Source organism: Neofelis nebulosa, chromosome 9 (assembly GCF_028018385.1).
Source record: "Neofelis nebulosa isolate mNeoNeb1 chromosome 9, mNeoNeb1.pri, whole genome shotgun sequence".
Taxonomy (NCBI): Eukaryota; Metazoa; Chordata; class Mammalia; order Carnivora; family Felidae; genus Neofelis; species Neofelis nebulosa.
In genome coordinates, this window is record NC_080790.1 from 141,383,982 (window position 1) to 141,410,687 (window position 26,706).

The 26,706-nt window shown below is 62.6% G+C and overlaps 2 protein-coding genes across 2 annotated transcripts; both read right to left on the minus strand.

Moving 5' to 3' along the window:
* Positions 1 to 113: 113 nt before the first annotated feature.
* On the minus strand, positions 114 to 13,433 carry UCKL1 (uridine-cytidine kinase 1 like 1). The gene is given in 16 exon segments (XM_058686277.1): positions 114 to 365; positions 456 to 612; positions 680 to 787; positions 967 to 1,089; positions 1,191 to 1,253; positions 1,371 to 1,450; positions 1,453 to 1,463; positions 1,537 to 1,635; positions 3,830 to 3,846; positions 4,584 to 4,645; positions 4,738 to 4,927; positions 6,042 to 6,113; positions 6,199 to 6,369; positions 6,491 to 6,597; positions 6,769 to 6,959; positions 13,186 to 13,433. Coding segments are annotated over 16 exon segments (1,659 nt in total). The 5' UTR covers positions 13,299 to 13,433; the 3' UTR covers positions 114 to 270.
* Positions 13,434 to 13,540: 107 nt separating this feature from the next.
* ZNF512B (zinc finger protein 512B) lies at positions 13,541 to 24,944 on the minus strand. Its single transcript, XM_058686276.1, has 17 exons — positions 24,811 to 24,944; positions 22,783 to 22,908; positions 22,351 to 22,493; positions 21,855 to 21,983; positions 21,041 to 21,735; positions 20,732 to 20,958; positions 20,544 to 20,615; positions 20,300 to 20,446; positions 20,012 to 20,136; positions 19,848 to 19,940; positions 19,543 to 19,641; positions 19,268 to 19,438; positions 18,844 to 19,038; positions 18,498 to 18,599; positions 18,133 to 18,195; positions 17,472 to 17,570; positions 13,541 to 17,111 (listed from the first exon to the last, which is right to left on the minus strand). Exons 2-17 carry the CDS (start codon positions 22,904 to 22,906, stop codon positions 16,860 to 16,862), a joined length of 2,736 nt encoding a protein of 911 aa, XP_058542259.1. The 5' UTR covers positions 22,907 to 22,908; positions 24,811 to 24,944; the 3' UTR covers positions 13,541 to 16,859.
* Positions 24,945 to 26,706: the final 1,762 nt, after the last annotated feature.

Sequence of the window (26,706 nt, forward strand, 5' to 3'; positions counted from 1 at the left end):
GCCTGTTGTGCTGTGGAGAAGGCCAGGCCCCTGGACTCTTCCTCTCCGTGTAGCTCTGCACCTCGGTCCCAGGCAGGGCAGCACTCAGGTGCCCCTCACCCATCAGTCACGGCTTCGTTTCCCTGAACTTTATTTTATAAAACGTACAGAGTGAGTTGCAGCGGTAACGTCTTTCTTTAAACTGAAATAAGTTACGACATCTCTGTAAGCAAGGCCACGCGAGGCGGGAAGAGGCTGGGTGGGGGCGAGGGCAGGAGGGCTCAGGCTCGCTCAGGCTCGCTCAGGCTCGCTCGTGGAGGGCCACTCTTCCTCATCACTGCCGTCAGGAACAGCGTCGGTCCCGAAGTAGCGGTCACCGAAGTTCCCTGGGGAAGGAAGCAGGCCCTCGTGGCGGGGATTCCAGCCGCCAGCCCCCCCCCCCCCCAGCACCGCTGACCGGCCCTGCGCCGCCTCACCGATGCCAGGGATGATGCGGAAGAGGTCATTGACGCGCTTGTCCACAGCTGTGGTGAGGATCCTCACTTGCGGGAAAGCATACGCCACCGAGTGAACACCCATCTCCGCCATGAGCAGCGACAGCAAGAAGATCTTGTCCTCCGGCACGTCGTGGTCCTGCACGGTACGGGGCCAGTGAATTCCAAGCCAGCCTGCGGCCGGCGGCCCCCTCCAACCCACTCACCAAGAGCACCCGCACGGCCATCATGGCTGCAGCGCCCGTGGACACGGTGCAGTCCATCAGGATGACATGGTCGTCACTAATGTCCTTGGGCAGCCGCAGGTAGTGGAGCTGCGAGGAGCCGGAGTCGGAGCCGGAGTCAGAGCCGGCACAAAGCCAGGGCTGCCCTCCGGACTCTCCCCGCCCCGGATTACCACCGCCTCCCCCCCCCCCCCCCCCCCCCTGCCCCGTGCCCTCCAGGCTCCCTGCGCCCCTTGGCCCCTGCCCTCCAGGCTCCTTCCGGCCCGCACCTCGGGCTCCCCAGTGAGCTGGTTGGTCTGGATGAGGATAGTGCCTATGCGCACGTCTTTGCACACGGCCCGCAGCGCGGGCTCCATCGTCTCACCGGCCCGCAGGATGGACACGCCAGTGATCTGGGGGCCCGGGGGTGGGGGGCGTTGAGCTGGCCGGACCTCCCGCCTCGCCTCCCCGGCTGCCCCAGTCTCGCCCCCCGCGGCTGCGGCCCCGCCGGTACCTGCTTCCCCGCATAGCACTTGCCCGCGTAGTCCTGCCCCTGCGGGGTCTGCACGACGCAGTCCTGCGCACAGAGGGGGTGGGGGGCGCTCGTGAGCACGAGGGGCCGCCCCACATCCCCGCTCCCCCCGCCCCCCCTCCCCCCCCCCCCCCCCCGCCGGTCCCCCACCCCGCCCCGTACCTGGAAGGGCAGGAAGGAGAGCGCATGCTCAATGAGCAGCCGCATCAACCGCTTGGAGTAGAAGATGAATTCGTCACGGCTGTCTCCTTGTCCCTGTGGGCCGGTGGCGTTAAGCAAAGGGGTGGGCCGCCAGGGGCCCACCCTCGTCCTACAGAAGGGCTCTCACCTGATGATGGTGTGCATGCCTCGCACCTGCGGCGTGCTCTCGAGGACACTCAGCGTCTGAGGCAGAGGGTGGCACTGGTGCGCCGAGGCCAGTGCGGCCCTGGAAACACAAGCCAATTGGGGGACTCAAGAAGGGGTGTCTCCTCCTGGCGCCCCATCCTCCCGCTCCGACACTGTGTGTGGGGCAGATGTGAGGGGGACAGTGGGGCGTGCAGAGTGGGGGCCGCCGCCTCCCTGTGGCCGACCTGGAGGGAGGGCCCCACCCCCGAGATACGCCCGCCAGGCCAAGGCAGAGCAAGCTGACCTTCAGGTGGGAAAGCGAGGGGCTACGGTGTCAGCCTCCCCTCCCAGCCCAGTCCCTCCGGGCCTTGGCTCGGAGAAAGCGAAAGGGGACCAGGCAGTGGGAGGGAGAAGGAGTCTCAGCCCCCAGGAAGGGCGACTGGTCCCCAACCCCAGAACATGTCTCTCTGGGCAACAACTGAGCTTCAGGGCCAAACTTCACCCTGACCCTTCCCTCCAGTGATGCACCACCCTCTCAGAAGACAGGAGCAAATCTAGCCTCAGGGCCACCCCTGCTGCACCAGGCCTGGAGCGGGGAGAGGAGGGGGGGAAGGGGGAACAGAGCGGTGGGGCAGGACGGAGCAGAGGGGGCGGGGCAGAGGGCAGAGGGGGGGGGGGGAGGGCGGAGCAGAGCAGAGGGGGCGGAGCAGAGGGCAGGGGGCGGGGCAGAGCTGGGGGAGGGCGGAGCAGAGGGCAGGGGGCGGGGCAGAGCTGGGGGAGGGCGGAGCAGAGGGCAGGGGGCGGGGCAGAGCTGGGGGAGGGCGGAGCAGAGGGCAGGGGGCGGGGCAGAGCTGGGGAGGGCGGAGCAGAGCGGAGGGGGCGGGGGAGAGCGGAGCAGAGAGCAGAGCTGGGGGAGGGCGGAGCAGAGCAGAGGGGGGCGGGGCAGAGCCGGGGGAGGGCGGAGCAGGGGCGGGGGACAGCAGCCCCCCCTCCCCCAGCAGCGCACAGCACAGCAGCAGCACAACCAGAGCGCACTCTGTCCTCACATATCCCAGCGCAGCTTCCTCTGCTCGCCAGGTGAAGAGTACGTTCGGGGAGGGAACAGGGCAGGAAACCCAAGGGTTTACAAAGAGGAAAAGAACAAAGAGAAAAAGAGCATTTAGCAAGGGAGCGCGGGCAGCCCCTGCAGCCTCCGGCTAGCTGGCCTGAGAGAGAGAGGCAGGTGGCGGGCGACTGGGGGACCCCTGGAGGCTTTGCTCTGCGAGGCACGGCCCCCGCCCAGAGGCCTGCCTGCCTGCCTGCCTGTCCCCGCCGACCGCCCACCAGCAACACTTCCTGGGGCTGACAGAGGCAAGCGGCCACCGGCCACCAGCCACCACTTCCGTGGCTGGCCAGAGAAGGGGAACTGGCCGGCAGCAGCATTTGGGTGTTTTCTCAAGTCTGAAACCCCAGGAACTGTATTCTCACAACAGAGGCTTCCAGAGGGCCTGACAGGACAATCCCTGCAGGTGCCCTGGTCTGGAGGAGAGCCAAGCAGTGATTCAAGCGAGGGCAGGACACTGGAGGGGCCAGTGACTGGCCCTGGAGGCATTCCCAACGCAGCAGCTGGGGCTCCCAGTTGTGAACCGGGGGCTCTCCTGGTGCTTCCCGATCCCACAGAAAGCCTGGGCTAAAGGCAGGTCATTCATTCATTCATTCATTCATGCTGAGCACTGTGTGGGGTAGGTGCTTCCTCTGCTCCCTTGGGGCCCTGGTGCATTCAGAGCTCCTGGCTCTCTCTCTCTCCAGGGCCAGATGGGCAGGGGGCCAGGGGGCTGAGGCCTCACCACCATCTGTGGGAATCCAGACCGGACCCTCAGATCAGGCAAAGGAGGTATAAACCCAGGCCCTCCCTCTAGCTTCTGAGGGGCAGGCCTGTAGCCACTGACCTGGGGGGCACCCAACAGGGCTGGCTCAGCACAGCTGTGCCCTCTGGCGTCAGACCCCATGCAACCAGCCCCATGTTAGGGAGAGGCCTCCAGAGAGGTATGACCAGGGCAGAGTCAGGGCTCTGTGTGACCTTGGGCGAGTTCCTTAACATCTCTGTGCCTTAGTTTCCTCATCTGCCAACAAGGACAGGCAAAAGCAGTGTGGGGGCCACCACACTGTCCCTTCCGTGCCTGGGGCAGGGCTGCCCAAGGGTGGGCATGACAGGAGAGGACCCTCCCGCCTGCCCAGGTGACAACCCAAATTCTGAGCTGCCTGTGGATGTTGGAAATGCCTCCGTCTGTGCAGACAGGTGTAGGAAGTCTTACCTGACACTGAGCTCACGCTGCGGCAGCAACACAGGGAGACACAAGGGAATGGGGTGGCACGTCAGTGATGGTAGCGCTGCTCACCTCGCAGTCACCGGACAGCACAGCCCCTTGCCACCGTGCACCCTGGCCAGCCGGGCCACCCCCACCCAGGAACGGACCTGCCACAGCCCCACCAAGGGATCATCCGAGGCAGCTGCCAACCATGGGAGGGAACCAGCTGTTACGGCCTGTGACCTGGGCACCCTCTGGACTGGGCAGTAAGAGCCAGGACTCCTGGGGCTCTGTTCCTCATTCCTCAGGCTTCCAGCACCCCATTACGGAGCCTGCCCAGAGCCGTGGGCAGTGCCCTTAGCCAGCCCAGCGCATGTAACTTCAGGTTGGGGCACCCCTCCTGGAGTGTTCGGGACACAGCACCCAGCACTGACACCCAACGGTCCCTGGAAGCTTTGGGAAGAACAGGAGTGCACCCTTCCACTCAAGGCCCAGCTCAGGCCGGAAGCACCAGAAGGCACCTGTACACTCCACGCTTCCTCAGGGAACCCAGCTGCCTCTGGCCAGCACAAAGGGCCGGGGGCTGGTGGGCGGCAAGGCTGACCGAGCAGGCCTGGGACACTGGAGGGCCAGAACGTGGCAGGGGACAGTAAATACACGGGGGCTGCAGAGCAGGTGGCTGTGGATGGTGGCTGCAGGGAGGCAGGGAGCGGGGCTGGGCGGGCTGCAGGTAGCTGGGAACCTGGCCCAGCTGACTCACCTCCTCCAGCTGGCTGTGCATGTGCTGCACGATCAAGTCGATGGCCACTGTGTTCCCGCTCCCTGGGACGGGACAGGACAAGTCAGGAGGGTGACACGGGCAACCAAGGCCTCCTCTGCCCACATCCCCAGGGCGGGTGGGTCTGCAGGCTCACCCCAGGGCACCACGATGTCTGCTACACGCATGGTGGGCTGGATGTACTGGTCGAAGGCAGGTTTGACGAACTTGTTGTACTGCTTGATGACGCCCTCAATGTCTCGGCCTCGCTCGCTGATGTCCCGGCGCAGCCGTCGCACAAGGCGGATGTCAGAGTCTGTGTCCACAAAGATCTTCATGTCCAGGAGCTGGATGGGGAGAGCCGGCTGCTGAGCGGGGCGTGCCACGGGCAGAGCCAGTGTGGGCAACATCGGGACCAGTTCCTGCAAAGATCTCTGGGCTGTGCGCCGACCTTGGGGCACCCTGAGGGTCTGGCTGGTACCTCTGGCTGGCAGTGTGCGTGGCTGTGGGGGCACGTACACGTTGCGCGGGGGCGCTGTCCACCAAGGGCTTCAGCCAAAGGCCACTGGATGGGTACTGGTTCCTGAGGCAGGTGGAGCCGGCACCATGACCGTGGGTCGTCCGCTATCTACATGCCCTCGCACACACCAGGGGACTGGGGACTTGTTCCCTCCCCAACACATCCCCCACCATGGTTCTTGGGCTTGGTGAGTTCAGGTCTGGCCTAGAATGGGCGGATGTGGGGCTGGGCACTGCTGTACGGTGGGCAGCGGAGTTCCCTGCGCCTCAGCCCAAACTCGCTGGCCTCAGAACTACAAGGAACCAGGAGCACAGCACAGCTGGCTGTGAGCACAGGCCTCCCCCGATGGGCCTCAGCAGGGGCAGGAGAGGGAGCCCCGCACAGCATGGCCTGGCGGGATGGATGCGGCTGTGCACGCCTGCCAGGGGTCAGGGGTGCACCACGCAGACGGCACAGACACAAGGGCCCGCCTCCACGTGCACGTGCACACACGCAAACCTACACCCACCACCCCAAGGTCACTCTGACCTCAGTGCCTGCATGAGCCCCAAAGAACAGCAAAGGAAACACAGACATGAAGAGGGTGAGTAAGGATCAGAAGAGAAAGAAAACACAGTAGAGGCCCTGGCCCAGGGCTTGCACCCCCACCTGGAAGGGAGCCCCTCCTCAGGCTGCCTCCCCCACCAAGGGCATTTCCAGTCTCTCTGTGGGAGTGGCGGGTCTGCTTGACCCAACGTCCTGACTGGCTCCCCACAGAGTAGCCACTCCTCACCCAACACCCAGTGACTGCACCACAAGGACGGGACAGGTGGCCATGCACCTGTCAGAGCCAGTGGCTTGGCCTGCTTGGAGGAGGCAGGTTTGAGGTTAGAACCACGGGGGAGCAGAGAGCTGAGCCGGGGTGGGCGTCCCCGGCCGTCAGCCTCGAGCCCCACTCTCACCTCCAGCAGTGTCTTGTCAGCAAAGGCCATGATGCCCTCGAAGATGATGACGTTTGCACCATAGAGCGTTTTCTGCAAAGGAATCGTGCAGTGGTTCACCCTCTGTGCCCACCGTGCTCCCAGGAGGAAAGGCACAGGCCGAGCCCAGCGGGCCTACCCAGTCTTTCTTCCGGCTGTGGGTGGTGAAGTCGTACACGGGAACCTTGACACTCTTGCCCTGCTTCAGCTTCTTGAGGGTGGACACAATGAGGTCAAAGTCAAAGGCGTCTGGATGGTCAAAGTTGAAGTTGTTGCGGGCAGCCTGCTCCTGCTGCTGCGTGGTGAGCACCTGTAGGGGGAGGAGGCAGGGGCTCTGTGCACCCCTTCCCGCCATGCCCGGGGCCGGGGCCGGGGCGGGGGCTCCAGGCCCCTCTGAGGACATGGCCTGCATGTGCGGGAGTGCTCCTCACCTTGTAGAAGGAGTCCATGGACAGCAAGACCACCCAGGGCACGTCCAGGGCCTCGATGATCATCCTGGCCACAGTTGTCTTCCCGGAGGCGCTGCCACCTCCCAGGCCTGCGGGAAGGGGCAGAGTGACCCTGAGCAAGGGCCGCCCAGCCATCCTCCCAGATGGGTTCCCTGACACAACTGAGGGGCACGAGGCTGCTGACATCGGTGGAGCTGCTGCTCAGGTGCTCGATGACAGGTCCTGCCTGACCTCCCCCTCCCGCCGCGGGCCTTGCTCACCGATGGCGAAGGCCTCCTTGGACTGCGTGCCATGCTCGTTGTACCAGGGCGGCCGCCCGGCTGTGTAGATGGTGCGCTTGCTGGTGCGCAGCAGGGGCGGCTCAGACTTGCACTGGCTGGTGGTGCGCTTCCGGGGCGAGCGCCTGGTGCCCACAGCTGGGAGGAGCCTGTCCAAGGACTCCGCATTGCTGCTGCAGAGAAGGAGTACACGCTCGCCTCTGCCGTCCTGTGTCGGGCCTGGCGTGGCCGCCGTGGGGCGCAGCCCCCCGTGCAGGCACACGGGCACGGCGCGAGGGGGCAGACTCAATTGGGGCATACACAAAAAACCACCCGCAGCCCATCCACAGGGCTCTGGGCCTCGGACCGCCACTGCCCACACAAGTTCAGAGGGACAGCAAACACAGGGCAATGAGGACCGCCACCTTGGGCCTGGCTCCTCTTTCCTCGTAGGCTGGGCACCGGCTGGCTCCATAGGGCCCCTGTCCTTTCAGGAGATGAGAGGGGCACACCAATGGCAGTCAAGACCCCGTGAAGGACTATGTTTCCTCCCAGGACACTCTCTGGGCAGTCCTCTTGTTTTATATGATCTGATCTCTGCCACCCTGTAGGGTACACAGGGAGAGGGGCTCCGGAGAAGGAAGCTGCTGACGGGAAAGCTGGGCAGGGCGGCAGAGTGGGTGGGTGCAGGAGGAAGGCCCTGCACTGGGAGGCCTACAGGGAAGCCCTTGCTTCTTGCCCTCCAGCACGCTGCAAACTCCGGGCAGAAGGCAGCGGCCCCCAGGGGCTACGAGCTGGAAAACTCAATCCAGGGAAGGCACGGACGGCATCTGTGTTCTGTCCTGCCCATGCTGTACCCCTAGTGCCAAAGGGACATGCTGATGTCTCTGTCATTTCAGAAGGGGTACGGTGTGACTGCTGGCCCAAGGCCTCAAATCCCAAGAGCGGCAGCTCCAGGGACATTCAATTTGGCTGAGTGGCCCAGCTGGGAGGCAGTGTCTGCCTGATGCCTGCTCAGAGTCTGTGCTGAGAGGCTTGGACACAAAAGCCTGGTGTAAAGATGGCTGCAAGGCCAGGACAAGCCCAGGGAGAAGGCATTTCTGGCCACCACATAAGAGAGAGACTGGGCTGGCCAAAGCATCACCTTGCTGACCTGCTCCCGAGGCTTCAAGGCAGGTCATGGCCCAGCACAACTACTGACAATCTGGGCAGAGCCCCCAGCGGGTGGGAAGACAGGGCAGGGAACCATGTGACGTGCTGGGCAAGTTGGTCCCTGCGGAACACTTTCTGCAGCACTGCCTGTCCACCCCTGGTCCAGGACCCTGGTGATGAGTGCTGCTCACAGTACTAGCAGGAGAGCCGGGGATGAACAGAGACAGGGAAGGCGTCGTGGAAGTATGGCTAGGTGAGAAAGTCCAGTGCCATGAGACACGAACTCATTTATATATTTACATAAAACCGCCCGCCTGCACACACCTTCATTTAAGGGTGCGTGAACAAAATGGGGCGCACAGAGAGGGCTACGGTCTGTGAAGTCTGCTGCCACCCCTACAACCAGCAGTGCCGGGCCACGGGGTGCCTGGAACCGGGCCGCAGACCCATGCCCCGGCAAGGGTGCTGCCAGCTCACCCAGGCCCGTGACAGTGCCTTCCTGCCTCTGGAACAGCCTGCAAGAGCCGGGAAGGTGGGGTGCACATGTGTTGGGGGTGGGAGGAATTAGCTGAAGCCAAAGGCGTGACAGGTAGTGCTCGGGAGCCTACTGGTGTGTTGAGAGGACAACTTCAGCAGCAAGAAACCACCCACCACATGACAGGAGACACGTGGCCGCATCCTGGGGGACAGACAGCACAGGACTGCCGCTGCTCCTTGCCAGGACAGCACAAGGAGCCACCGCTGGAGGTGATTAGCCTGTCTGTGTGCTCAGTGTCACCTCTGTGGCTCTGGAGACAGCAATCTGGAGCGAGGACAGCCCTAGGCACTGTCACCCAACAGCAAGCATGTGGGGGATTCTGCCCAGCACGGAGCCACCCCAGCAGTGCCGTCCACACGCCCATTCAGTCAAACCAGAGAGGGACACGGTGAGGGGGTGGGGAAAGCATGCACCAAGCAGCAGTATCTCCAGGACCTGGGCAGAGGGCAGTGCTGTGTGATCTAACCCCGGATGTATTCGTCTAACCACACTGAGCACACAGCCCCCACGGCTCACCAATGTGTTGCCCTCCCAAGCAGGCGGCCCGCCGCTCGCTCTGGAGATGACAGATGGCCCATTCGGGAGAGTGGAGCCAGCCCTGCGGTGGCCCTGGGGGTGACGGTGGGCAGAGAACAAAGTCCAGCCCCGTGCCTTCTGCGAGCACACTCCAATGTGGAAAACCTGACTTGCAATGGAGGAAGTCCTCCCCATCTCAAAGAACGCACTCTTGTGCGCTCGTGCTGAGCATGCCCACGCAGGACCGCCTCGGGGCAGCGTAGGCCTGGGGCTGGCATCGCTCCCGTCCCCTGCTTCTCACCCCAGCGCGGTGGCCTGGCCTCTCCAGCAGGAAACTCAGAGTCCCTATTTGTGAGTGTTCACTGTACTACTGAGGTAATGACGGCCACCACCACTGACAACTTCTGAGGCTCATGCTGCCAACAGCCTGGGACCATTCCAGGGAAGAGTACCCGTGCGCCAGGAAGAGCTGAAAGTAGGGCAGAGAGAGCTTTGCCAGAAACCCGCCCCGCCTAGGGCGCCGCCCCATCTCGGGCGTGTGATGGGCCGGAAAGGCATCAGGCTGGGTCTGCAGCCAACTCCAGCTGCACTGCCTTCTCCAAAGCCCCGTCTCTCTCTGGGAATCAGGGACAAAGCCGCGCTGTGACCTCAGAGCAAGCCGCAACCCATTTTCTCAGCGACACGACCTTGGAAATGGGAACATCGCACAAAAGATCTCATTTCTCAGTCAACAGATGGTCGGGGTGCTTCTGGCTACAGTGACAAAAGCTAATCTCAAACCAAAGGATTATGAGCCACAACAGAGACTCACCTGTAACAGGCAGCCCCAAGCAAAACCAGACCCTGCTGGCGGCCAGCCCTGCCTGTCCCCTCACGAGCACCTACCCGGCCTGTTTCCCTACCTCGATCGGACACACGCTACATGGGGCTGCCAGCGGCCAAGACACTGCAAAGGCAGTTGCCTCACTACAGCCGCGGGGGACAACAGGCCTGCCACTCACCTGCCTTCTGCTCCGAGGGCCCAGCATCCCGAGATCCTGATGCCAGGGTAAGCTGGGGGGCTGCTCATAGCTGGGACACAGGGGACAGTGGACAGCAGGGTGATCCCAGGTGTCTGCAGGAGCATCTCCACAGGGCCACTTAGACCCACAGTGGCCCCCTCGGACAGCTCAGGAGACACCTGAACTGTCCCTCCATGTGTGGGCAGGAAGTGCTGCAGGTGAGGAGCTGGGGTTGATCCGAAGAGCCTCCCGTGTGGAAGGAACAGCACTCACTGCCGGCCTCAGAGGCTGAGGCCACGGGCATTAAGAGGATCACCCGGCTGGGGGCTGTGCACTTTCCCGATATTAATAGCACTGACCCTGCTGAAAAGAACAGTGTCCTGTGGCCCTGGCAGACCTCAGGCCTGCCCTGGCCTGTGCACCGGCTGGTGCACTGCTGGCCCAGTGCTTGCTGAGGACCACAGTGCACCCCTCCTAGAACACCATGGAAAAAACTCCAGACCCCAGGCCTGCTTGGGACTGTAAAACCAATCCTCTCCTACACCCCTACAGAACAGGGAAATCTGAGGTCTCTCCTGGCCAAGTCTTGCTGAATGTCAATGCTGCGCTGAGCGTCACACTCTTGGCCCCAAGGTGCCTTCTAGAGGCATAAACAAACCTGAAACTCTATCCACCTGCCCCACCCCCTCCAGGGGTAGGCTCCAGTTCATCCCCCAAGGCCACCCAGTGCTGCGTGTTCAGCCTGGGGAAACAGTCATTCTCTAGCCTGGCAGCAGGAGAAAGAATGGGTTCAGCCCCAGCCTCAGCAAGGGTGGGCCAGCCAAAAGATCTTCACTGCAGTGTGTGAACCGGTCTGCATCCCTAGGTCCTCAGCCTCCTTTCCAGCTTTCCTCCTGGCTTCTAACAACACGGAGGCTCAGGGAAGAGAAGATTCCAGATGGGGCTCACACACCTGAATGGGGCCGCTCCTGGCCGCCCAGGTAACAAGGGTGTGTCTGTCTCCCTGTCCAGAGGCACTTGGAGGCAGAACTGAACTGTCCAACTTTGCCCACAAGAGCTTCCCCCTCCTGCTCCCTGGCCTGGACAAGCAGGCAGGGGCTGGCCCACACTTGGGAGGCTGGAGCTGTCCTGGACAGGGCTGCAGAGTTGGGGCATGCAGCCCCAGGGCCTTCACTGGTGCCTGACACCCTGTCCAGGTTTAGGAAGTTTGCCGGATGAGTCAAATGAGGCTGGATGGAGGAGGGAGGAGCCAGGCCCCAGTGGACCCCAGACTGCTCAGAGACAGAGGTGTCAGGGGATTACTCTCAGGGCAGGTAGAACACTGGGGGGCTGCAGCCTTAAAGGAGCCAAAAACAGGCTCCAGAGACTTGCACAGCCCCTACCCCATCACCCTGGAAACCTCCCTGCAGAAGTCCCTTGTTCCTGCTGCTCTGGGCGGGTCCAGCCAGCCTCCCTCCATCCCCATAGCTGCAAACCCACCTCCACCCGGACCGCACCAGGAGACAGCCCCAGGGGTTCACTGTTACCACCACCACTCTCATTTACCCACCAGCATGTCCAGTGCTAAGGGAGTTGGAGTCTCTGCCCTCATGGAGCTAACCCTCTAGAGGGGCAAGCAGACAAAACACAAGGGCAAAGTGGACAAGCCATACCAATGTGTCCGCAATGACGTGGAAGAAGCTGGAAGGGTGGTCAGGGAGAGCCTTAGCTCAGGGGCACTGGCACATACACCTAAAATGCCAACCAGACCCAGCTCCGGGGCCTTTGGGGGGTGTGCAGGGACTGTGGGGGCAGCACAGAGGAACAGCCCTCAGGACACCAGCCAGCATCAAGGGACAACCGTGAAGTCCAGAGGCAGTTCCAGGGTAGACCCCATGGGCCTCTGGAGAAAGCGTGCTGGAGTCTCCACTTACGGCTCCCAGGTCCTGGCTCTCTTCCTACGACCTACGCTTCCCTGGACATCATGGAGGGGGGGGGGCACCCAAGCCCGCTACATGATTCTGCACGCAGGATGGGGCCCTGACTGCAGCTGCCACCTATCTGTGTTCTCAGGGAGTGCTTTTCTCAAGGGCTTACCTAGCTTTATCCTCTCTGATCTTGGGCTACCTCAAAGATTCTTTGGAACAAGCAGGTGTCACAGACTCAAGTCCTGTGCCAGGCATATAGTCACTTTTTGCTGGGAAGGTGTGAGATGGGAAGGACACACAATGCTCCTCAGGGCCTGGGCAGCCTCCTGCGATCTGGCGGCTCCTGAAGGAGAGCTGTCATCGCAGGGCAGCCTCGCCTCATCCCTTACCCCCTCCCCCCCCCCCCCCCCCCCGCCCCTCTCCTCCCTCCAAGAAAGAGGTTGCCCTGGCACCCAGACCATTCTGGAGGAATCCAGGCACACAGCATTTCTGCCTTGGAGAGATCACCCAAGTCCCGAGATGAGATGCCCGGGCTGGAACCGTGGTTTCCTTGGACCCCCACAACCTGCGGCCCTCGCAGAGCCTTCCTGAAGCGACAGTTTAGACCCGGAAGTGCAGGGGGCTGCTCCGGATCGCGGTTCAGCCACCGCCCCCTGGTGGGCCTGGCCCCAGGAGTTCAGTAGGAGCCCATTTCCTCTTGGCCTCTTCCATCTCCCCAGTCAGGGTCACAAAATGGCCCTGCCCCCGCTCTACCCTTCCAACTTCAACTCTTGCAAAGCCTCCCCAGAGCCTGGCGGCACGGCCAACAGGTGGGGCAGGCGGAAGGCAGCAGCCACGATCCACCCCAGACTCACGAACCCTGGCCTCTTAGGTGGAGCAGAGCCTGAGTTCCGGCGGATTCCAGAACACACTGACCACCTCAGATGCTCCAGCCCAGGGGTCCTCGCCGTCCCCTCGGGACAGACAACAAAGTCCACGCCAGCTACGTGCAGAATCCGCTTTATCCACAGAACCTCAGACTGGGCGCCCGGCAGGCCCTGCCCATGAACCCGGTGCCGCCGGCCATCGAGGAGCGGCGGGGCGGACACGGTCTCACCTCCGGGCTCAGCGCCGCCGGCCCCGCCAGGCCCGGAGGAACCTCCCACCGCGGCCGCCCCCCCCCCCCCCCCCCGCGTGTCCAGACCCAGCCCGTCGAGGTCGCCCTGCCCTCAGGCCGACGCCCCACCGCACCGCGGGCTCCGGCTCACACGGCGGACGCGAGAGGGCGTGCGCGGCCCCCAGCCCGTGCTCGGCGGGGCGCGCCTACCGGTCCTCGCAGGAGGCCTCGCTCCTCTCCGCCGGCCGGTCGGGCCCGTCTCCCGCCGCAGCGGGCGGCGGAGGCAAGCGGGGCGCGTCAGCAGAGGCTGGGGGCGCCGCCATGGAACTCTGAGGCCTCTCCGCGGGCCGCGTCTCCGGGGCTGGCCGCCGGGAGTCGTAGTTCGGGGCTTTGCGCCGCACACTCGCTGGCGCGCCGTGCGGACTACAAGTCCCACAAGGCCGTGCGGCTGTGCGTGCCGGGACTCGTAGTCCGGCCTCACCCGCTGCGAGCGGGCGGACGGGCGTCGTCTGCGGGGAAAGATCCCACCCCGAGTTTTACCACAAACTCAGCAGCACAAAGCCCCTGGAAAAAAATCAATAAACATTTATTTGATACAGTCATATTTAATACATACAGTTGATGGCCCACCCCCGCGCCACATGGGGCCGGGAGGCGGGGACGAGGACCGGGGACAGATGGTCACAAGGCGGGCAGGGCCCGAGCTCACCGTCAAAACATCTTGCAAATAAACACTTTGTAGATAGAATATATATGTATATATACGGTTACAAGTGATAGCTGGAACCTCTCTTCCGAAATGCACTTATGTACGGAGAACTGGCATTAAAAAACCCAAACCAAGAAACCCAAAGCACAGGATGTGTGGCTGCCAGGCCAGAGGTACTGGCCGGCGCCCCCCCGCCCCCCCCCCCGCCCCCGCCCGCGAACCCCAGGCCTCCAGGGTAAGCCACCTGGGGCCCATCGAACTGGACACACCGGGAGAGCCCTGCCCCCGTGGGTCAGGGTGCACCCATTCTCTCCCTTCTGAACCAGAGGGACAGGAGGGGGGCTACCGCTGGGAGGGCCACTGATCACCTCACACCAGGATACACCCTCAACTGCCTTTGCACAAGCAAATAAAGTGCATCCTATTTTTGTGTGAAGTGTCAGCCCCTTCAGTCGGGCCGTTCCTGTTCTCAGGGCAAGGGTGGGTGGGCTGGGCCAGAGGTAGATCTTCAGAAAGGGACCTGGCATTGTGCCCTGGGCTTGGGTCTTGGGCAGCGTTCACGCCCACCATGCCCTGGGGTTCTGCCACTCCAGTCCCTCTCACTGAAGGTGTCAATCAAGGCCAGGCGGTTACCTGGCTGGATTCCCACCAGAGTGGGAGGTGGGCGGATCCCGCTGAGCCGCCCAGGGCTCTGCCCACTTTGGAGGAGGGCTCTGCCCACCAGCTCGCCACTGCCACTCACCAGAACATGGGAAGCAGAAAGGGAAGAAGGGAGAGAGGGGTCCGACCCAATAGTCACTTTTGGCAGCAGCCCCCCACACCCACTTTAAAGACAAAGAAGGGGGTTAAAGTGCTAAACATCAAGTTATCCAGGACCCCACCTCTTCCCACACATCTAGGCAGGGTTCCCAAACCAGGGACCAACTGTGGACTTCAGGGGGTGACCTGGAAACTCACCCCCCAGCTAAAAACCAGCCCCCCGTCCCCCAAGGGCCAAGTACCTGAGAGGCTGGGGCGGGTGGCCGTCCCCAGCAGAGGTGTTGAGGTCCAACCTCCTCCAGCCATTGGTGACAAAGACAAATGCACCTGGGGCTCCTGCCAGCACCTGCATCCCCTCCCTGCCCAAGGCTGCGCCCCCCCCCCCCCCAGTGGCTGCCTGACCCCACCTCTGCCTCCACCAGCTGTATTACCATAGTGACACCCAGGAACACAGAAAAGTCTTTCTGCCCACGCTGCCCTCCCTTCGTGTTTGACACTGGATCACATCCGTCCGTCCATGCCTCCAGTCTTCGATCAAATCAAGGTGTGTGTGAGTGGGGGCAGTCCAGGTCTCTACACCCCTTCCCTAGCACACAGGCCGGGGTTGCCCAAGAGCCTTTTGGCCAAAGGAAGGAAACTGGAGACGGGCAGCATGACCAGCCCCCAACCCCCCCTGGAATCTGTCTCCCTACTGCAGGGCCAGGAGAGCCAAGCCTGGCTTAGGGCCCCTCCTCTCCTGTGACTAGATGAGGACGGGAGCTGAGGGGCAGAGAGGTGCCCGGTCAGCACCGCCTCCCTGAGCAGGGGAGAGACACCCCCTCAGCCCCTAGATCCACCGTCGGCACCAGGAAACCCTTAGCACCAAAATGTCGGATTGTTGTTTTTGTATAAAAAACAGAATTAAAAAAAGGTTGTTACTTGTCACAGCAACAAGACTGGCATCCACTACACCCAGGAGATACACGCACACGGGCAAATATCAAAATTCACATCATCCAGGATCGGCAAGGCCGAGCCCTCAGCCCACCCTCTACCCCCCAGTGGGAAATAACCTCTGTCCAAACCCAGTGGCTCTGAGTACCTTCCTCCTCCCTACACTGCCGAAGCTGGAAAGTGGGGCCCAGGGAGGAGGCCAGAGGCGGTTTGGCCACCTCCTGTGGGTGCCCTGGACTCCAGCCTGAACCCTGGTCAACCTGCAGACCCAGCCACGCTCTGAGCCCCAAAAGGGCCAGCACAGAGCGGCCACCAACACAACGTGACCTTGGCCAAGCCCCCTCCTGGCCTTCAGCTCTCATATCGAAAGACCACACAACCAGAAACAAAAGGGCAGGTAAAAAAAACAAGGGGGGGGGTGGGAAGGGGACTCCCATGGGAGCTTAGCCACAGGCCAACCCAGACCAGCAGACAGAAGGCTGATTCCCACAGGGATTACTCCTCAGAGCTGGGCCCCAGTTCCATGCCCCACATGCCTGTGGGCCCCAGCCCAGACTGACCCATCCCTGACCCACTGGGCTGCCCCAACCTAGAGCAGTGGTGTTAGCAAAGCTGGAGATTGGAGGCAAAGCTATGCTCCATGTGACCCCTTCACCGCCCCCCCCCGCCCCCCCCGCTCCGGCAGCCCTGCAGGTGAGAGCAGAACCCTCCTCCTGCCCCAGGCAGGGAGCACCCATGAAGACAGAATGGCAGGAGAGCCCACGAACAGGGCCACCTCCACCCACTGTGACGGACAGGGGCCAGTGGGGCAGGGGCCCGAGCACAGCAGGGGTCACACAGGCAGGGGAGGGTGGGCCTGGAGAGGTAGAGAACAGAAGCAGAGGAGCCAAATGTGGAAGGACGAGGGAGGCCACGGTAGGGCGGCTGTCTGGTCAGCATGGTAGCAGTCAGACTCAGGGTCTGTCCTGGGAGGTAGCTGGGGGTGCTGGGGTCCAGTGTTGGGTAGAAAGGGGAGGCTGCTCAGGTGCCCTCATCAGCCCAGAACCATGGGTCACCGAGGACCCCCAAGCCTTGGGCCTGAGAAAGCAGACGGGGCCGGGAGCTTGCATGGTGAAGGCCATCTGCCTGCCTTGCTCTACCCCGTGGCGCTGAGGCCTAAGCCACAGACCCTCTTCCTGCCCATCCAGGGCCCCAGACTCCACCAGGCCCATAAATGTCCCTCCAAGCTATTGCACTTCCGTTGCTGCCACAGGCCTCCCCCCAGAGAACCAGCCCAGGTGTGCCCTGTGCAGCCTGCACACGGGAAGGGCCGTCAGGAAGGAGAGAGGGACTGGCTGCCTCCGCTGGACAGATGAATAGGCGGGGGTGGGGGGTGGAGAACTGGAGGGCAGGAGGTCCTGGAGCTAGCTACCCCCACCCTCAACAGAGTGGGCTTGGTGTCCAGTGTGGGGACCAGGCCCCACCCACCTGCCAGCCACTCTGCTCACTTCTCAGGAGCTTTGCTGGCTCCCACCTTCCGGCCAGTGGAGCCCCGGGCCCCTTTGTCTCTGCCTCCTGGGGGCCAGTCATCTCGACGTGGGGGCATCTTGGGTGCGGGCTCCTCAGGGGTCCGCTCCTTGGGCTTTCGGCCTCGCTTCTTCCCACCTGCCAGACTCTTCTTCTCTTCCTTCTTGGGTGCCAGTGAGTCCTGGCTCCTGTGTTTGGGAAGTGGGTCAGCCGAAGTACGGAACCAGTTCTGGAAAGAAAAACCCCGCAATGTAGACCCCGAGGCAGGAGGATGCTAGGCACTGGGGCCAGGCAGGCCGCTGCGCTATGGTGCCTCCTGCTCAGGGTGCGGGGGAGTGGTGCCCAAGCTCCTCCCGGCCTCCAGGGAAGCCAGAAGCCACTTTGAAACAACCCCACCAGATTTCTTCTTTCCTTTTCTTGTTGTTTGTTTGTTTGTTTGTTTGTTTTTGAAACCACCAGATTTCTCAACCTTGGCTGCTTGCTCAAAGGCCACACAAGCTATTACCCCACCATTCCCGCCCTGGCCCAGTCCCCTGCCTGGGGCCAGCCCATCTGCTGCAGGCTCAGCAGGTGTCTCAGCCCATCCCACCTCTGCATGGGTCTTGAGGATGTGATACTTGACGCCACTCTCAGAGCTGAACTCCTTTGGACACAGCAGACAGCAGTACTTTCCCACCAGGTGGTCTCCCTGCAAGGCATCAGGCAGGCCAGCCCCCAGATATTGGACCCCACCCCCACCCCTTGGAATACCAGAAGCACCGGATCTAAGCAGGGAACCCCGGCCCTCTTCCCGCACCTGTGTGGCTATAGGGTCGGGGCAGCAACTACAGCTCATCTTGTTGGGTGCTCAATGGGTGAGCTTAGGGACCCATCAAGGCTTCTGTGTGGCAGGACCTCTGAGCTGCCCCCGCTGCAGGGGAGGTAAGGGATAAGGAGAAGATGGGAAGAGGAAGGTGCCTCGGGGAAGGGCTGCAGCCTTGGCCTAAGGCCCCTCACTCCAAGCCCAGGTCCACTGTGCCCGCTTACACCCACACAGACGAGAAGCCCCTGTGGGCAGAACAACTTGGGCCAATGGACTCATGGATAGGGTTGGAGAATGCTGAAGTGTCCTGGGCTGGGCTGGCCATCGGGCACTGGCCAGTCCCTGCCCCACCGGGGTGGGGTCACACACCCAACATGCCGGAGCCCCTGAGGGTTGGCTGGGAGTGCAGAGCACCTACCCCACCACGGGAAAGGGCCAGGGGACTGACCTTGCTGCAGCTGGCGAGATGGGCCTTAAGGCCGGACACACTGGAGTAGATGGCTTCACAGCACTGAGGACAGGAGACAACAGTGGGGGAGGGCCTCCCAGCAGATGTCCCCACACAGACACACGTGTACCCCTGGCTGAGGGATTATGGGGCCTCTGGGGTAAGTGGGGGGCTTGACCCCAGGGGTCCTGGGATATGGGCAGGCTAGACCTCTAAAGCTGAGATTATGGGGCTCCATCTAAGGACCCTGCAGGGATCACAGGCTGGCTGATCACTTGGAGACCTCCTACCCAGGGCCACACCTGGGCTCTTTATTCCTCAGCCCCAGGGTCCCCACACCCACCCACCAGCCTGCCCCAACTCACGTCATTGGGGCAGTTGACGTGGCCTTTCTCCTTGACTTCATTCTTCCACGCCTCCAACAACTGGGGGTTAAGTGTGGGGAGGCCTGGCCGAGTATAGTTGAGCTGTAAAAGCAGGTGAGCACCAGGGTGAGCCCAGGGGGCCTGTGTTAATGGGAGGCTACTGAATGCCAGGCCAGAGCTGAGCCCACCTGCTCCAAGGACCTGACTGTGCCCCCCACAGATGGCAGATGTGAGCCTGGAAGGCCAGCAAATGGGCCAAGTCGCAGGGGCGGGGCCGCTGCAGGGGACCCCAAGCTAGGTCACACCCTGTTCGGGGACGGGAGCCGGGGGCCCAGCGGCAGCTCACCCGGGCAGTCTCAGGTACTAAGTCATCCTTCACCCGCCGCTTGGTCCAGTCTCGAGCCAGTTCGTCCTCTGCAATCTCTTGCAGGTGGAACACGGCAACCTGGGCTGACGTGCGGCGGATGCGGCCGCTGGGGGTCCGCTCCACACCCAAGAGGTCCTCAGTTTCGGGGGGCTTGTCCTCAGGCTCCTCAGGCGGCTGCAGAGCAGGAAGACAGGGTGAGCAACGGGGACCAAGCGGCACGGGGCGCAGAGAGACAGAGGTACGTGCCCCAGGCAGCGCACACGGGCGCTCGGGGGTCCCAGGCTTGCTAGGCCCCATGCACGTGGCCCCCAGAAAGGGAAGGGGGAGCACACACAGCAGATGGCACGCGACACACATGCTTGGTACCCCAGGGGCAAGAGGACCCAGGCCACAGGCTGCTCACTGGGGCTGTGTGCTCCGAGCGCATGTGGTAATCGTGTCCGGCCTTGGAGCGGTAGGTCTTTCCACAGTGGGTGCAGGGAAAGGAGGGGCTGTCCGCTTCACAGGGAGGCTTTCCGCAGCGTCGCTGGTGGTACTGGTAGCCCATGAGGCTGGAGAAGGCGGCCCCGCAGCCCTGGGGTCAGAGTCGGGTAAGTGGCCAGCAAGGGGCTGTGTCCCACCCCACGCCCAGCGCCCCGCGCAGTGCGCCCCGCCCCCCCCCCCCCCCATCCCACCGACCTCCTGGGGGCAGCGCAGCCTCCCCATCTGCTTCAGCACCTTGCGCAGCCGCTCCCGCTCCTCCTGCTCACTCCCCTCCGAGGCCTCGGCGTCAGAGGGCTGGGGGGCAGGCCCAGCCTTAACATCCCCACCGCCACAGGGCCCCTGCCCCAGCCCAGGGGTCAGGGCCACGGGTGTCCAAGGTCAGGCATGGGAACCAGTAAGTTCTGCTGCCACGTGGGGACGAGAGGTCGGTGGGCAGGGCAGGCAGGGTGGGGTGGGGTGAGACGGACTAGGAGGCTAGCGGCTGGTGGGTCAGGGCGTACCTTGGCGCTGTGCTCCGCCATGGTGTGGTAGTTGAGGCCGGCCTTGGACTTGAACTGTTTCCGGCAGTGCTGGCACTTGAGAGCATCCTGCAGCTGCAGACATGCCCCTGTCGTGAGAAGCTGAGTCTGGGCACTTCCCCGCCTGGGACCCCGGGCAGCCTTACCTTCTGACACACCTCCATGTGCTTCTTAAGCCCCACGAGGGTCTTTCGGGTGACCACATTGCAGGTGGGGCAGACAGCCTCCCCCCGTTCATGGATGGCCCGCTGCCACTGCTCCTCAGGGCCACCTGTAGGGCAGGGCCAGGGCCTCAGGGGCTGGTGGGGGCTCCCGGACGCCCTGGATGCCAAGCACAGGACCCACGGTCCACACTCAGCCCCCAGTCCCTGGGGTCCAGGATCCGCCCCAGAGTTGAGATCTGTCCTGGGCCCTGCACATGGCAGCCCCCCCACCTGGAGCTGGGTGGGCCGTGGGGGCCGGCACGTCCTTGCTGACCGTGCTAGCAGGAGCCAGCACCTTCTTGCGCACATCCTCGGGGCCCGGCCCCTCCTGCTTCTTGGCACGGTGCATGCGGGATTTGTCCTCTGCCTTGGCCAGGCCTGTGTGCACATACGGGGTGGGGCAGGTGTGAGCCAAGGGTGCAGGCACACTTGTGCATGTGTCGAGCCCCAGATGCTGTACTGGCTAGGGCCTCACCTTTGAGTCCGAAGGTCCCTGAGATGGACGGCTGCTCCCCTGTAAACTTCTTGGGTGTCTTCTGTTTCCTTCCTGACTCGGGGGAGAGAAAACAGGGCCCAGGGTTTCTGGTCAAATAACCGTCGGGAGGCCTGGGCCAACAGACCGTCACCCCCACCCCAGCCACTGCCTCCCCCCTCTCGTCTTACTGTGCTTTGTGCGCTCCGCTCCCTCCTCAGGTGGGGACACAGGGCCTGTGGCCCTCGGTGCCTCCTTGCTCCCCAAGGGCCTGCTGCCCAGAGAAAGGGGGCTGCTGCCGGGGTCTGTGCTCAGCTGGAAGGCCGAGGTGTGGCCCGTGGTGGATGGGCCATACTCCCCATTCTCCGGCCTCGCCTGCTTTGGCAGGATGGGGCATGCATCCAGGCTGTCCGCAGCCCTGCAGGGAGCAGGCAGGTGAGGGGCAGGAGGGCCCACTTCTGACCCTGTTACCACCTCCAACCTGGAAGGAGCCCCCGTACCTTTTCTTACCACTGCTCCTCCCTGTGGCTCGAGGAGTTTTGTTCTCGGACTTGGTCAGCAGCACCATTTTGCAAGGTGGTGTGTGTCTGCTGATGGCAATGGGCCTGCTGACCGTCACTGGCTTACTGACCACAATGGGCCTGCTGACCGTCACCGGCTTCGTGACTGGCATGGGTTTCGTAACTGTCACAAGTTTTGTCATCGGCACCGGTTTGTTGATGGTCACTGGTTTGGTCACCGGCACGGACTTGGTGACTGGCACTGGCTTGTTGAGACTCACTCCCTTGGTGACCGGCACGGGTTTGGTGACCGGCACGGACTTGGTGACCGGTATGGGTTTGGTGACCGGCACAGGCCTGCTGACCGTGATAGCCTTGGTGACCGGCACAGGTCTGCTGACCGTCACTGGCTTGGTGACCGGCACAGGCCTGCTGACCGTCACTGGCTTGCTGATGCCGATGGGTTTGCTGACACCCACGGGTTTGCCAACAGTGACGGGTTTGCTCACTCCAATGGGCTTGCTGACCCCAACGGGCCGGCTGATAGTGACTGGCCGGCTGACCGGCCCAGGCTTAGGGGCAGGCAGGGGTCGGTCCATGTGGTTCCAAATCCGGTGCTTCTCCAGCTGGGTCTTGGAAGTGAATGCAGCCTCACAGAAGGGGCAGGGAAAGGTCAGCCTTTCTGAGATGGCACCCTGGGTGGAGAGGGCAGGCATGGGATGGCAGCCCAGGCCTCTGCCCAGACACACCCTGAGCAGACAGGTGGGGCAGGGCGGGCCCCAGGCCTCTATTTCCCTGCCCCACAGCCCCTTACCCCTTGGCACCGCTGGTAATGGTACTTGAGCCCGTAGATGCTGGGGAACTCCAGCCAGCACCCTGAGTTTGGACACTTCACCCTTGAGTGTGCCTTGAATTCATCTTTCCACTGGTTCATCAGGGAGAGCTGGACATGGAAAAGGTGAGGCTGCTGACCCCTCAGCCAGCCAAGTCTCTGCCAACCCAACCCATGCCCAGCCTCAGTCTCCTCCCCAGGTCTGCAGGGCAGACAGGCTCGAGGAGCCCTTCAACCTCAGAACTGCAGCAAGATTCAGGCCACCCCAAGCAGCGACGGTGTACTTGACCTGTTCTAGGAACCCCACAAACGTGACCCACTGGGTCCCAGGGCGCACCGTGAAGCCAGAAAGCACGGAGCGACCTCTGACGCAAGCTGAGGGCTTGGGGCTGGTGTGTGAAAAGGAAGCAAAGGCAGGGTGGTGGCCTTGACAAGCAGACCCCAGCATGAGTCCCACCCCAGCCTTCAGGGAGCTCACAGGAATGTCTCGGAGGGCCTGGTTCTCGGCTTTCGGACGCCCCTTTTTCTTCCCTTCCGTCCTATCACTGGCTGGACTTCCCGGGTCAAAGCAGAGTGGGCCCTGGCTGGGCACTGTCTGCCCGCCCCGGACCACCGGCATCCCTGCAACACATGATATGCCAAGGCTTGGAAGCTGCATTCCCCACAGCCTCACCTGCCACCCAGGGGGCTGCTCAGGCCTGGAGGAAGCCCCACTTCCCCCACAGCGAAGCATGGGGAGTGGGAGACTGTGACTGTAGTCAGCCTAGGACAAGAATCCAGAGGCCCAGGCGGCCCAGCTGAGCACCCAGGAACTAGACTACTGGGGGAGCTGGGAGCTGAAAAGGAGTCCCACAACCAGTAGCAGCTGCCTGTGGTCACCTGGAGTTGACCTTGGCCTGATCCCTCTTACCCAGTTTTGGTGGGTCATGCAGCACAGGAAGTCGGACTTCGTTCCGGCCTCCATCCTTCCCAGGTCCACTCTTGGTGGATCCGGGGAGCCGGCGGCCTCCTCCAACACAGAAGGGATCGGTCATTTCTGCAGAGCAAGTAGACAAACCTGTGAGGCTCACCAGGCCCGACTCAGGACTTGAACGGACTACTCTTAAACCCTGCCCCCAGATAGGCCCCTCTCCGGCTCAGGGGAGGAGAGCCTGCCCACCTGTGCATGTATGGTAGGTGATGGAGGCTTCTGGTTTAGGGGAGGGGCTCCCCATCGGAGGTCCCCCCAGATTATCCAGGAGACACAATCATCTTGGAAGCACCTAACTGTCCTGAAACCCTCATCAGCTCTCATAGACTTCCTTTGTCCCCAGACACACAGTCCTAAAACGTGCCATGAATCATACCTGGTACTGAGCTGGGGGCAGCCCCTGAAGAGGTGGAGCGTTCAGGAAGAAAGAGACCAACAGCATCCCTCCCAGGGGCCAATTATGACACTAATATGGCTGCTAGCTCACAAGCTGCTCTGGCCCAGCACCTTGGGACACCTTACTCCACAGCCCCACTCAGACCGAAGGCAATGCCACCCTACCTGGACATGCACCCCTGGACCCTTCTCTCCAGGACACAGATGGAAGATGGCCAACATGGGCACTGCAGGCCCCTAGCCTACTCAACTGAATAAATTCCCCTGGCGAGGGGCGGGGGGGTTCAGATCAAGGACTGAGGATCCCAGGAGCACCTGTTTCTAGTCCCCATGCCAGCTGAACCATTCTCCCTGACTTTCTTCTCAGCCTTGTCTCCAGCAGGAATCCCTCAGCCACCCTCTACCTGGCTGACCTCCTCTCCACCTCCACCCTCAAAAGCCTATCTGTCCCCCCCACCTACAGGTCCACCAGTGCCGCTCCAGAAACTGCCAGGCCATCGGCCACAGGGATTACCCCGCTGCCTGAGGCTGGACATCCTGGGCCTGTTCTGCTGGGGGACTCCAGACCCTGAGAGCTCTGGGGAGGGACTCTTGAGCTCAGCCCTACAGGATCCTCCTACAGGGACACCTAAGGCCACAGGAAGGGGGGGGGGGGGGTGTTGTGTGGGCAGGCAGCCCCTCCTCTGGCAGTTCCTAATGAACTTACATCAGAGGAAGCGGGGAGGGACTGCAGGGCCTAGAGAGGGTCCAGAGACTGAGGTCTCTGGTAAGGACAATCACTGCTCATTACCAAGGGGGTTCCCGTATCCAGGGCCCAGGGGAAGGTTCGGGTCTACACGGGCCTAAACAAACTTCTCTGAAGTCTTCACACCAAAACTTCCAAAGGAGACATGCCAGCATCAGTCATCCCAACGCCATGATGATTCCACCAGCCTGGGATGTTGGTGCCTACCAAGAACCCACTTTGCAATCTCTCCGGTTTGGGCGGAGAACTCAGAGTTGGGGGGCCTGGGGCCAGGGCTGGCCTAGGGGGCAGACACCCTCCTTCCATCCACGACCTGTGACTAGAACAACAGGAGGAAAAGAGATTCCACCCTGTCCGAGGACCCAGCAGGGTGGCAAAGGTGGGACCCTCGCAGGGGGGAGGGGGCGCCACAAGCAACGCTGGCGGGGGGACCTCGGCACAGGCCGGGCGCGCGGATGAACCCGGCCAGGAAACGTACACCTGGAGACTGGCCTCGCCACACACCTGTCACCTGCAGCCGGGGTGCGGGGCCCCGGCCTGGCGCCGAAAGGGCCGATCGCGGGTGCAGGGGGGGAGGGGGGGCGAAGGCAGTGAACCAAAATGGCGACTTTTTCTGGAGAAGGAGGAGACAGGAGCGCGGCGCCGGCGCGGGGCGCGGGGCGCGGCGCGGGGCGGGGTGGGGGGGGTCGGGGCGCGGCGGGGGGCGGCGGGCGGGGGCTCCGGGCCCGGTTCCCCCCCCCGACGACCTGCGTGCGGGGTCAGGGTCGGGGACGCGGCCGAGCGAGGGCTGCCCCGGGGTCCGGCCCAGGGCGCGGCCGGGTGCTTACCTGCGGCGCCCTGCGGGACGGCGGCCGAGGCGGGGGGCCGGGGCCGGGGCGCGGGGCGCGGGGCGCGGGGTCCGGGCGGCGCAGGCTGCGCGCCGCGCTGCGCACATGCGCGCTCCCGCCCCTCCCACCTTTGACAGTTTTACTGTAGGGGGGAGGGGGCGAACTCTCGCGGTATTCCTGCAGCCGCTCCGCGACGGGGAGGAACGGGTTGGGGGGGAGGGGGCCCATCGGCCCGGCCCCCTCTCCCGGCTCCTGGGTCCGTCGCCTCCATCCGCTGGGGCTCCAGTGCAAAGTGGCCCGTTATGCCGCCCGTAGGGCAAGAGGCGTTTTTTCAGGCAGTGGGGTAAACTGAGGCACTATCGGGACGCTGGGAACTGCCCCGATCCCAATGTACGCGGATTGAAGCGACCAGATGCCTCTAGGTGTTGGCCCTGGGAAGGTGCAGCAATGGAGACCACCGTCCTCTGGGAGCCTGAACTCCTGGCCCCTGGGAGACTGGGGCCTGCAAAGCAGGATCTGGATCTCTTCCAACCGGCCCTGTGCCCACCTCTGCCTGTGGCCACAGTCAGGGGACCGCCTAGCTACTAACAGTGCTGGGGGAGCAGTTTGAGGCCATGGGCTCTGTGGGGTTACTGACCACTGGACCAGCCTCTGTCTGCTTCGGGTGGGGGTGGCCAGGGCCAGTGCCTTGCTCTGCCGTGCCCCAGAACCCAGGGGACACTGGTATCAGGGCCGGGGGTAATGGGGTACCATCCCTACCAGGATTTGGGAGTGAATAAAGCAGGGGAAGAGGTGCTAGTTGGGAAAGAGTTACAAGACACACCTCCTTCCCTGAAGCCTTTCCCACCCCTGGCACCTCCCCCCACGCCACCCTTCTGTCTACCCTGCAATAGATTCAGGGCAAGGCACAAAAGACACGGTCAGATTAGGGTCTGCCTCTCCTCATGGGGACTCTTGAGACCTGCTTCTCTAATGGCTGGCACAAAGTGCCGCCAGAGAGAGGGGTAGGGGCCCTCTTTGGAGCGTTCATTGGGTTAGAACTTCCCTTGGAAATCAGAGCCAGAGAAAGGTCCATGTGGCCCCAGGAGGAAGAGGAAATGTCCTTCCCTCGTTGACCGTGCCCACCCTGGGGACAGGACATCCAGGGTTGGGGGAGGGGTCAGTGAGTGAGACCCAGCCAGGTTTCTCATCTTTCCCCGTGTAAGTCTGCATGTCCACGCATGGAGCACGTCCACGTCTGTTGATAGGTGTGTGCCTTAGTGACCACGTGTGCCGGGCAGTCTCCTGTGTAGACGTCTGATGTCAGGGTTATGTCTACGTGTCCCATACTAGGGGAAAACATGCCTATCTGTATGTTAGTATCCAGGTGACTAGTTGGAAGGTGTGTGTGTGTGTGCGTGTGTGGAGGGAAATCTGTATCTTAGCAGATGTGTCTCCAGGCTATAGAATGTCTGGATGTCAGGGCATTGTGTGTCCTGTGCCCCCTGTGTTTCTGTTAGGGGGTCACTGTGTATCACGGTGTAGTGTGCATCTGGAAACCAGCATCATTGTGTCTCTGTGTCTCCAGACTCCCGTGGTCAGTTTCTGCCTCTGCATTACCATGTGTCTGGTTGCTGTGTGGGCACATGTGTCAGGGTGTTGTTGTGACCCATGTGTTTCCTATGTTAGGGCATTACCCTGTGTCAGAGGCTTAATGGGGGCCCTCCAAAGATTGCCATGTCAAATCCCTGGAACCCACGAATGGGGTCTTATTTGGAGAAAAGGTCTTTGCAGATCTTAAGTTAAGGGTCTTGAGGTGAGAAGATCATCTGGGATTATCCAGGTGGCCCTTAAATCCAGCGACAAGTTTCCTTGTAAGAGGAAGATATGACACGGAAGGTGATTTGACCACGACGG